The following is a 12,233-nucleotide window of genomic DNA, read 5'->3' on the forward strand; positions in this document are numbered from 1 at the left end:
GGGTTTTCAATGGCTGATCTTTCCAGGAGTAGATAACCAGGCCTCTCTTCCAAGGTATCTCTGGGTGGATTTGAACTGCCAAGCTTTCAATTAGTGGTTAAGCACTTGATTGTTTACCCTACTCAGGGACTCCTTTACTATCTGCAGGATTCCTGATAGTATGCACTATGTGTTTAAGGTCTAATCTTACATACATGTAGAAAGCACATCTACCTTACATCAACATCTGAGAAAGGAAAGGCTCTATAAGCAAATTAGGGTTTTAGAGCCCTACTTTGGAATCACAGAATGTTCCAGATGGAAGGGACATAAACACCCCTACGACCCCCTCATTTAAGCCCAGAGTGATGATGTATCTTATCAGACTTACATGCCAGTTGGTGCTGTAACAGATAACTTTCATTTTTGAGAGACCACTTTATGATTAGACAATTTTCATTTTAAGTTCACACTCTGCAAGGTAACTAAATATAAGACATCCAATTATCTTGAGAAATTTGAGTTCCCCTCCTAACAGCTGGTATTAACTAGGCTTCAACCAAGGATAATTTAGTGGAAATAATTTGTGGTGAGCAATACAATTTTAAATCTGACACAAAACTGACCAACATGCACTTTCCTCCTTGTTCTTTCATTCTTGATAATAGTGAGTTACTGCAAAGCCCTGTGCTAAAAGCTTTCTACTTTATTTCCTCATTCAACCTCAGCCATCTGAGCTAGGCATCCATCTCTATTGTACAGTTGAAGAAAGGGAGGTTCAGAAAAGTTAGGAAACTTGCTTGCTGTCCCACAGTAGTAACAGGCTTTAATTCTAACCAGTAGGCTGTGCTGCCTCCAAAGACACACATCCCCCTCTAATACAGACAGGAGCACCCTGCGATACCCTAGGACAAGAATCCTTTCACCTACCACTCAGTTTTAATCTTGGCTGCTAACTGGAAGGTTAGAGTTCGAGTCCACCCAGTGGCGCCTCTGAAGAAAGACATCCTATGCCAACTATGGCAAAGACTGGCCCTGGAACTTTCTCCCTTCAGGTGAGTGGCATACGCCTACTGAAGGGAGAGGACGAAGCCCAGAAAAATGTCAAGGGTGACAAAAATGAGTTTTAAGTTAATGTCCGGAATGAGAACTAGTGGCCGATATAGTACAATAAAGGAGCGTAGGGAGCAGGCAAAACTACTGAACCACTATTTTGTTCTCATCTTTTCCACTAAGTATTTCCAAATTATAAAGTGGAGAAATATCTGATTAGAATTTGAAGTCCAAGACTGGAGACCCCCGTTTTAAATGAGTTCACATGAAACAGATCTCAGGTACTACAACAACCTTTGGATGTGACTGCAGAATTGCTGTCAGAACGCTGGAGAAATAATGAACAATAGACGACCGGAAAACATAAATAAAACCTGTCACCGTTGAGTCAAATCCAACTCACAGGGACCCTAAGGACAGAGTAGAACTGGCCCATAGAGTTTCTAAGGAGCAGCTGGTGGATTTGAACTGCCAACCTTTTTTGGTTAACAGCCAAGCTCCAATAAGAAGACTGTGTCACCAGGGCTCCAAGAGAAGATCAGAGACTGGTAAACAGTGCCCTGCTTTTCAGAGTCCCGGATGGTGCAAACAATTTATATGCTTGGCTGCTTACCAAAAGGTTGGAGATTTGAGTCCACCCAGAGGCACCTCAGAAGAAAGGCCTGGTGATCTACTTTTGAAAAATCAGCCATTGAAAACCCCAGGCACTTTGGTGTGTGGCGTCTGGGGTCTTAAAAGCTTTCGAGCAGACATCTAAGATGCACCAATTGGTACCAACCCACTTGGAGTAAAGGAGAATGAAGCACACCAAAAACACAAGGAAGATATTAGCCCAAGAGGCAAAAGGGCCACTTAAACTGGAGACTTCATCAGCCTGAGACCAGAACTACATGGTGGCTGGCTACCACCAACGACCGCCCTGACAGGGAACACAACAGAGAGCAGTGGGAGAAAAGTGCGGAGCAGAACTCAAATTCATGTGAAAAGACCAGACTTCATGGTCTGAGACTGGAGAAACCCCCAAAACTATGACCTCCAGGTGTTCTGTTAACCCAGGACTAAAACCATTCCTGAAGCCCATTCTTCAAAGATTAGACTGGACTATAAAACAAAAAATAATACTTGCGAGGAGTGTGCTGCTTAGTTCAAGCAAATACATGAGACCAAAGAGGTGGCTCCTTTTCAGAGGCAGGATGATAAGGCAGGAAAGGATAGGAACTGGTTGAATGGACACAAGAAACCTGGGCTGGAAAGGGGGAATGCGCTGTCACATTGTAGGGATTGCAACTAATGTCACATAATGTGTATAAATGTTTGTATGAGAAATTAACTTGGGCTGTAAACTTTCACCTAAAGCACAATAAAAAAAAGAAAACCCTAGGAAGCACAGTTCTGCTCTGACACACACGAGGTCACCATGAGTTGGAGTTGACAGGAAGCAGAACTAGATTGTGCTGTTAGGTTCACCAATCCAACCTTCTCTGTGAGACCTGCTGTTTTAATTTCTATCTACCTGATTTCTGTATCTTACTTTTTTGATTTGTACATGAGAGGAAAGAAAGGGTATGATTAATTATCACCTCAAAGCCCCAATAATCCTCTGCACTTTTCAGATTAACACCTCAAATACTAAATACAGCTTCCACTGGCATAATTTTAAGATGATGTGGACAAACTGAAAGTCATGATCAAGGCTATCTTAGAGTTAGTGTGATATGCAGACCAGATGCAAGGAGGAGGGGCCGTTCCTGCCACTGTTCCTGATGTGGGTGGATTCAAGTCAAAGAGGCTGGGGTAGGCTGGGAGGGGCCTGGATCTGGGACACGACCTGGTTTGGGCAAAGAAAGAGATGGAGCAAGGTGGGAACTCATTACTCCAGAGGTCAGCAAGCAATAGCCTCAGGTGGCCTGTTTGTGTAAATACAGTTTTATTGGAATTCATTTATTTACATATTGTCTGTAGCTGCTTTTATATGGTACAATGGCAAAGCTGAGTAGCTGTCATAGGGCCCATATGGCCCACTAAGCCAGAAATATTATCTAGCCCTTTACAGAAAAAGTTTGCCAACCCCTGGTCTAGACCTAGGAAAGTAACTCTAATAGCCTGGGTGTGGTGGGGTGGGGGTGAGGATTGATGGAAGGCAAAAGGAGTATACTCAGAGCTAGAGCTTTAGTGAAGGAACCCAAAAAAGGCAGAGATGAAATGAGCTGGGGTGGAGCCACCACCATGCCTCACTGTGAATTCCTCACGTGAACTGAGCAACAATACAACCTTTAAAATCCAATTATTTACATCTATTTGGGCGAGTTCCTAGAGGGCAAAGAACGTAGATTTTTCTCCAGCCCTTTAGAACTGGGAACACATAAATAATGTAATACGCAAGCACAGATAATCAAAAATGTTTTAATGATTAATGTTTAGACATTATTTAACAGCGTGGGTATATCCAGATGAGCTAAGCACACTTTGACAGCACTCTATTGAATGTTATAGTTTCTGTATTGACATATGTAAAGACATTCGCAAACTAGTACCTAGGAATGGAGACATACATTTACAAATATACACATTCTAGGGCTGATAAGGTCAATGTAAACAGATGCTGTGACTCCTTCCAAACAGAACACCCACAAGACTAATAAGAGAACCAAACGGCTCCCTATAATATGAATGTGCAAAATTAAAGCATGGTAAACTGGTATTTACATAAATATCAAACCAACAATTAGTTTATACATTGTCGATGACCTTCTAAGATGTGTCATGAGTGGTTCAATGTATGCTTTTTCAATGAAGAAGGTATTCAGAGGCTAAATTCCAACACTTTAAACTGACACACACAGTAGTTCTTATCTGTTTGACCAGTGCCTCAAGTGTGTCAGACACGATTTTACAATAAGCAGTATATTATTTTTAAACAAGCGGTTCTAAACAATCATCTGATTTGAAGCAAAAGAAAAAAAAATACAATTAAGTTACATTAAACAATCTCCATCCAATTTCCCAGTTATGCTGTGGCTATCTGTTTAATTTTACCTTAAGCATTTTAAGGTCCCGTTTTCCCCCCTTGAATTCATTTTGGTCAACTAGGCACATTTCAAAAGGAAGTTTGTGTCAAAACTGACAGCAGTACAGAAATCAATCCACATGTGGACCCTGGCAATGAGCTCCCCACTGATCATCTATAGGACTCTGTCAAATGGTAAAGATTCAAGCATCACCTTTGAAATGTATACATCCGCTCTCACACTGTGGAAAGCAAGATGGGCTTTGTTTCCTGTATAAAAACACTTAGCGCTTCAGAAATTAAAAACGGCCTACTCACCCTACTACTTCCTAAAATCTTGAAGACAAAGAATATATATGTGTTTCATCAGGACTAGAGTCCCCGCCCCCAACCTTTTTTTTTTTTACATTATTAATAGTGGCAGTCAAAATAAAAAAATAAGATCTGTTAAAAAGTTAAACCAACTGTTCCAACTAGATTTGAGCCTGCTTGATTTAAAAGCCAATATCACAAAACTGAAGGTGCTGTTTTCTGACTTCACATGTACAAGTCACTTGAAATTTTCTGTCTCACGCTAGCTGTTTCACAAATCATGGTCCTTGATTTTTCTCAAGACAGCTATTAAAAAATGAATAAAAACTTGAAACATACCCTAATTTAAACTAATAAGCTTTGGGCCCTGCTTTTTTAAATTTTAAGGCATGTGTGTTTCTCTACGGTGACAACATTGTACAAATTTACATTTACAGTCACATGCATGATCTACAGTTAAATAAAATAAAAAAAAGTTTGGATTACAGTGTTTTTAAATTGTGAATCACAATTCAGCACCTATCATGTTAGAACTAATAAGGCAACAGCAGTGTCATATACTATAATAATACTCCCTTTTCCGCAGTCTAGCACAGGGGTCGGCGAGAGCCCAGAAATGTTAAAAATCTTATGCCTACTTGTATAATCGGTATACATTTTTCTAGGGGTTTGGAACTGAAGAAAGAGGTCCTACACAAATCACACTATTGTAGGCCGACTAGTTACAGCAGCTGTTAACGAGCACTGTGGCACAATTCATTGTGCTTACAATCAGACACGTGGTTCCAAGGTTCTCAACTCTTTGTCTTCAATCCTTCCGTTGTTTCCTTGGCTTCACATGGTTTTCCAGGGAAGAAAAGCTGTTGGTGTGTCCATTCACAGTTGCCAGAGACCCATTCTGATGGTCCTTCAGGTGGTCTTTCCTCCGGGAGGCCCCCTTCTTGTTGTAAGTCTGAAAAACATAAGGGGAGGTGACAGCCATGTGACCACAGGGTTGTTTTCTGCACTGGGACCTTCACTGGGACCTGCACCCCTATCGCCAGGCCTAGTTTCCTTCTATAACCAAATCCTAAGAAGAAATAACTTTTGTGGTCGGGTAACCATTAAAAAAAAATTTTTTTTTCTAAATGATTTATTTTACTTTTGTTTTTGAGAATATACATAGAAGATACACCAATTCAACAATTTCTACACATAAAATTCAGTGACGCTGATTACACTCTTCGAGTTGTGCAACCATTCTCACCCTCCTTTTCTGAGTTGTTCCTCCATTACTAACATAAATCCACTGTTGCTTAAATTTTCTATCTTTCAAATTGCTGTTGTCAATCTGATCCCATATAGATGGATTGTACAAGGGCACAATGCTCAAGGCAGGCATTCTTTACTAGTTAAGCTAAACTATTGTTTGGTTTTAAGCAGGCTTCAGGGGATATTTTTGGTTTAAGGTTTAAAGATTATCTCAGTGCAACAGTTTCAGGGGTTCACCCAGCCTCCATGGCTTCCGAAAGTCTGGATTCCATTAAAATTTGAAATTCTGTTCTATATTTCCCCCCTTTTATTAAAAAAAAAAAAAATTGCCACTGGTGTCAATCACTCTTCCATTTTTTGAGGCTTAGCCTGAGGCAAGTTCACTGAAACTCTTAGAGCTGTAATGTAAAATGTTAAAAAATTGAATAGAAAATTTAATTTATGCTTTCTTTACTCTGCTCTGCCATCAATTCAATATGTGGATGGAAAGGACACATGTTCGGTGACCAAACTGGTTTCTCCCATCTGGGAGTACCTCTCTCTCACAACCCATATCCCTTACTTGTCTTCAAAACTTTCTCATTATTTTAGCAACAATTCTACCCCTCATGCACAAAGTGCTAGCTATACTTCTATGTACAGTTAAAAGATGTGTGACTTCAGCTTCCTCATCAGGTCCTGTCCTTTAACCTCCTATGTATCCGGTGGGTGTCTCCAAGTATAGTCATGAACTATTGCTTAACTGCAATATGAATACATTAGTTCAGCAGCGTAGGAACTCAACTCAGGTGAAATATGCCATGCACGGGACATGAGGTTAAAGGTGCAGGCAGGCATAGAGAAGAAAAGTGGATGAGCCTCCAGGTGGCTACTTGACACTACTGGGCTTATGGCCTCAGGGTCCATGGCCTCTACCCTGGTTCCTGTCCTGTGTCTTCCCCAGCACAGCGGGCAGTACAGCCACCGGACATGTCCGAGAGGCAGCTAGAGCAGAAAAGCACACCACACCATCCAGTGGTGACAGAGGCAGAAAATTGGCAGTGGTTCAGAGCTGTCAGGTTCCAACACAGATAATTTGCCCTAAAACAGACCCTGCTGTGAGCAACAGCCTACACACATCATGCACTTGGGAATGAACTGAACCCCTGACCCTAGCAGTGGTAGTGGGGCCGAGAGACTTCTGGTTGAAAATCACCTATTGTTCCCAGCCGCAGGTCAAGAGGGAAGCAATACAGGATTCCTGCTCAACAGTTCTGCATTTGCCACATGAGTCCCGAGACTCCCTAGGAAGTACTAGAACTGTGCAGGACTGAGACAGGCTTTAAAGTCTTGCATGTAGTTGTCAATCCCTGGAAGACAGGGGCTGCCTGACTTCCCGTAAGGCCACTGGAGTGCTGTACCTGGCTCCACACAGGCCTGTGAGTGAACGGTGAGTGCACTGGTCAGAAATGGCCCCAGTTACCAACCACCAAATAAGAGTGAGATTTACCTGAATGTAGAAATTTGTGAAGAGAGCAATCAGAGAAATCATGTATCCAATCTGGAAATATAACCAACCGAGAGGGAATGAGCAAGGCCAGATGACCCCAAGGCTGGTCTGGATGATTGTCAGCACAAACTGGAGCTGGTAGAAAGAGAGGGGACACACCTGAGCAGCGCAGCAGCAGGAAATGGTTAACGTCCCATGTTAGACAGGCCTTTCACCCAGACTCTCACCCCCAAGTTCCTGAATTAATGTTTATTAATTTTCTTGTAAGTAGTCATTTAATAAACACAGTATCAAAAAAAAAAAAAAAAAAGAAACCCAAACCTGCTACTGTGAAGTTGATCCTGACTTATTGCAACCCTACAGGACAGAGCACAACTGCCCCATACGGTTTCCAAAGAGTGGCCGGTGGATTTGAACTGCTGACCTTTTGGTTAGCAGCCAAACTCTTAACCACTTCACCACCAGGGCTCCCATGATACATACACTATATTTATCCTGAACTATATTTTTTATATATACGGGTGTGTGTGTGTACTTGGTTTACGCATACATAACCCTGCCCCTCCGCTTAGCTATTAAACAGTGAACCCATTGTTTCTTATAACTTATACCATCACCTCTAAAATTCAGGGACACAATATAGGGAGCAAGGTTGTTGGTTTTTTTTTTTTTTTAAGTGGAGAAGGAAAGATGTGGAGTGTATGTATGTTTAAAAGGAACAAGTGATGTCACTGCAGTAAGCAACCAGATTGGACACTTTCCCCATCCCTTGTCTGTGTACTCTTTTGGTTTAGTGAAGGCTTATGCCTAGATTTAAACACACTGGGAAATAATGCCAAGTTCATAGGTTATGGTTGACAAGTAAAACTTGAAGAGAATGGGAAACTGCCTAGAAAAACACTTAGAAGATGTGAAAAATAAGGTGGCTGCCGGAAGCGCACCTTATGGAAGAAGAACAAGTAAGTACAGGCTAGGTTCTGCCAATTTTATTTCTGGCCCAGCTTACGATGTCACCTTATAAAATAAAGAAGGTTTTTCTTTCCTTTTATAATTAAGGTTAGTACCTTAGATTGAGAAATAACTCCGAAGAGTGCTTAAAAAAATTTAAACAAACTGGGTGCAATCTTCTACCTCAAAGCACTGAGCCCTGTGGGAGGCCTACCTCCCCAGTGTGTTCTTTTAAAAATTCTCCTTCTCAGAACCACAGCACTGGGTTATAAATCAATCACTGCATCCTTTCACCTTAAGCGTAATAACAAGGCCAGTTATAGGACAATTATCCTTCTTCACAGGTGGGTGAAAAAAATTAACAAGGACTGTAAAGCAGCTGGCAAAGAGGTGATAATGAAATGTCAAACACGTAAGTTAACTCAGGAGATTTTCTCAGATTTGTTATTTTGAATATTGAAAAATCACAATTGACTTGGATGGTCTGACCAGGTTCAGTCTGTTAATAAGGCAAGGCTAAGAGTTTAATGTCGACACCCCTCAGTCAGCTAACTTTGGTCTGACTCAGTTTGGTTTGTTAATAAGGCCAAGGCTGAGTTTAATGTCCACACCCCTCAGTCAGCTAACTGTGGCCTACTGCCTCAGTGTCCTCATCTATAAAATGGGGTAATAATATGAGATCAGGTTATTCGAACAATCCATGTAAAACTGCTTACTTATTAGCACAAGTGCCTGACATATAATAAATGTCAGTGTTTAACAGTAGTAGTATTAATAATTGGTTTATCAAAGAATACATACAGGGAGAGGAATTTAAAAAAAAAACAAACACAAAAAATCCATTGCCATCAAGTCAATTCCAACTCAGTGACACCCCGGGACAGGGCAGAAATGCCCCATAAGGTTTTCAACACTGCAATCTTTATGGAAGCAGATTGTCATGTCTTTCTCCCACGGAGCAGCTGGTGGGTTCAAACCGCTAACCATTTGGTTAGCAGCCAAGTGGTTAACCACTGCACCACTAGGGCTCCTGGGGAGAAGAACAGGGATCTGTAACACACTAGCAACTGGGAAATGTTTGAGAAAGGATGTTGAGAAATAACCACCATGTGCCAGTCTTAGCAACAGGCGCTCCATTAAGCACGGGCAGAATTCAGAGGTCATCCGGCCTCTGCCTTAGCAAACATCCCCACTGCCTGAGAAGCTAGAAGCATCCTGGACTCAGGCTGCTTCACAGCTCCTTTTGAAATTCTTGGAACATACATAAACAGCTTTTACCTTGGATTTTGGTTTATAATTAGAAAATACATATACACATATATGCACATGTGCTTACGTGCACAAACTAAGGACCAAAAACTGACTTTGAAGGCAGGAAATGAGATTCCAGCTCTCACTGTACAATTCAACCAGCTGTATGACCACAGGCAAATTTCCCTATCGATAAAAATAAGAAATTCTCTGCTGACGATTTCAAAGAGTTTATAATTGGCTCAAATGAGAAAGGGGGGGAAAGGTACATCTTAGATGCTGTTAACCAAAAATAGGCAGGTAGTAAGAGCATCCTAAGGAAGAGGTCCGTATCCACCAGGAAACAAGTCCTGGGAGAAAGAGGCCCAGTCACTCACCAGCTGCCCCTGAGTGATGTACTTCTTCCACCAGAGATACGGACGCATAGAAGGGACAGACGACAGACCATAGTATGAGTACATGAGGACGTGGATGAAGCTGTTAAGTGTGGCCCCAAAGTAACCTGCAGGAACAGAGGGGGTTTAGGAAGAAGGGTAGTCGGTGTTTTATACATAACCAAAAAAAGAGATACTTTTGAACAGGGGTTGGTGGACACTGCAGCAGTAAGCACTGCATAGATGGGTAATCAGAATGCCATTTCTGCTTGAGCAGGCCACCATTAGGATGCTTTAAGCCCAGGAGTTAGCTGAACCCAACAGGGTAGATCTAACACAGGAGCCACTATACCCACCTGCCTGGCTCTGGCACCTGCAGGCTTTGCTCCCAGCCCCCACCAATCCCCAGAGGCGATTGCTTTTTTATACAAGCCCGATAGCCTCAGTCGTGTTTCTCTGAAAGCTTTGGACAGTGGATGGACAACGTGTCTCTATAAATCTGCTGAGGTTTAGAGAGGCCTTAGAAGTCACCTCCTAATTACTCCCCAGGACAGTAGTACTAAGGCCATGCCCTAAGCAGAGTCCAGTTCTTTTCAGATAAAAGAGCCACTTAATCTCATGATTTTCAGATTTCCAGTAGGATCACTAGTTCTTTTTTCAGACTGTCTTCCTGCCCCACAGTAAGCAACCACAAAAAGCCATCTGGCCTTTCCATGTGCACAAGGCTGGGGTCAGGGAAAGAGTTTCCACTCTTAGCTATGATAGCAACTGACCATACAACCTTGCACAGGTCACATCCCTTCTCTGGTTCAGTTTCTTGGGGCCAGGTCAGGCTAGTTAAAAATCTGCCATCCTCAAGTTTTCTGAAGATTGAATGCATTTCCACTAGAAAGGTCAGTTAATCCACAGTCACAAGATGGGACAGTGGGAAAAAAACACTAAGAAGGGAATTAGAGGCCAGTTTCTACCAACAATTCTATGGTCTCAGTTTTCTCAGATGTACATTCAAAGCAGCTGTATTTTGAAAGTTCTTTCTGGTTTGAAAACTCTGTCACTGTGTAAACCTTGGTGGGCCAAGTTAATCAAGGATTAGTACAATCCTAGGGAAAAAAAACCGTACATGAATACACCCACAATCTCTTAGTCAAATTCTTCAGTGTCAGGATGAATGGAATTTTGACTGGGACATTTGTTAAAACACAGAACTGAGCCTGAAGGTGACAACTTAATCTCTGAAAATTGTAAGAGATTTCAAGACTGGACTCTTCCAAAAGCCATTTACCAGTTACGTGAAGTAACCTTAGAGCAGCTACTTCATGTTTTGGTACATGTCATATAAGACATCCTGACAAACATGCTTCATGGAATGTGAGGGTCATTCTATTAGGATGTGTGGAGACTTCCTGATGCAATATTAGCTAAAGACGTAGTTCACAATTCATTTTGTTCCCTGGTACCCACACAATGGTGTGATCCCATCTTCCTGCCCTGTCCTTGTCACGCAAACACATTGCAAATCTCAGAGAAATAAGGTTAAGAAATCATCTGGAACAACTCCCTCTGGGACAGAGAACACTGCCCATATTTTTTAATGTGCCCTCAAGTGGGGCATCTGTCATCTCCCTCATCTTGCCCAATCAGGCCTCCACACTAAACGAGAAAAAAGGCGTTGTCGGCTCACTGATGGCATAGGTCACACAGACTTATCGTTATATGCAGCTAAGACACAAAGTTCAAACACCTGACTTATCAGAGTCTACAAAAACAGCACCTTTCCTAAAAGCCTTAGTTCCAGTTTACCTTCTCTGCTCATACCTATCCCCAAGCCACCCTCCCCGCCATAGTATTTACAGTGGCCGCAGGGCACCCAGTTCATCACAAACCACCAGATGTTCAGCATGGAGACGTGGTGGTACACATGCAGGACCGTGATCTGGTGGTTGTTCTTGCGTAAGATGAAGAAGAAGGTGTCCATAAATTCTATGAGTTTGGAGAAGTAATACCACCAGAGCACACGGATGATCTAGGAGGAAGGGGTTAAAAGGCTTAGTCTCAGTGTTTCTCTGAAATGGGACTGCTCTGAAATATTACCTGACATGTTTTACTAACATCCCAGAGTCTGATGTTAACTCGGAGAAGCGCGAGGGCCCCACTGGCTCCTAAGTCCCTCAGCCCTCAAGGGCTCTGGTTACTCTGTGAGCAGATTTAAAAGAAGAACACGCTAGGGGAAGTTTGCAGTGACAATAAGGGAAGTTTTAACAGGGCCACCGATACCCTTCAAGATTATAACAAAAACAGGAGGCTCAAGGTTCAAAACCCTAAAGCCTGTCTATTCCCTCTGGAAGTTGTCTGTGGAGCCATCGGTACAGAAAAACCACCTAAAAGAGGCTTCTGATTTCAGGGACTGGCATGGGGCAGGCGACACAGTTCAAGGCAAAGAAGAAACTGAATCAGAGCTTTCAGTGTCAGGTACCCGACAAATTAATATGTCACAAAGTTGTCTTATGACTGAGCATCGACTGTCGGCCTTCTACTAAAAAAAAAAAAAAAAAAGAACAAAAACAAATCT

General features: G+C 42.1%; 1 protein-coding gene across 5 annotated transcripts in view; it reads right to left on the minus strand.

Moving 5' to 3' along the window:
• Positions 1-3,415: 3,415 nt before the first annotated feature.
• The window catches only part of ELOVL5 (ELOVL fatty acid elongase 5), a 90,835-nt gene continuing 82,017 nt past the window's right edge, over positions 3,416-12,233 (minus strand). For all 5 annotated transcript variants that reach the window (XM_010587050.3, XM_064287446.1, XM_064287436.1 and 2 more), the window contains 4 exons: positions 11,516-11,687; positions 9,668-9,792; positions 7,092-7,226; positions 3,416-5,303 (listed from right to left, as the gene is read on the minus strand). In XM_010587050.3, the coding sequence (XP_010585352.1) occupies positions 5,160-5,303; positions 7,092-7,226; positions 9,668-9,792; positions 11,516-11,687 (576 nt within the window). In that variant the 3' untranslated portion in view covers positions 3,416-5,159. The remainder of the gene's footprint in view (positions 5,304-7,091; positions 7,227-9,667; positions 9,793-11,515; positions 11,688-12,233) is intronic.

Source organism: Loxodonta africana, chromosome 1 (assembly GCF_030014295.1).
Source record: "Loxodonta africana isolate mLoxAfr1 chromosome 1, mLoxAfr1.hap2, whole genome shotgun sequence".
NCBI lineage: Eukaryota > Metazoa > Chordata > Mammalia > Proboscidea > Elephantidae > Loxodonta > Loxodonta africana.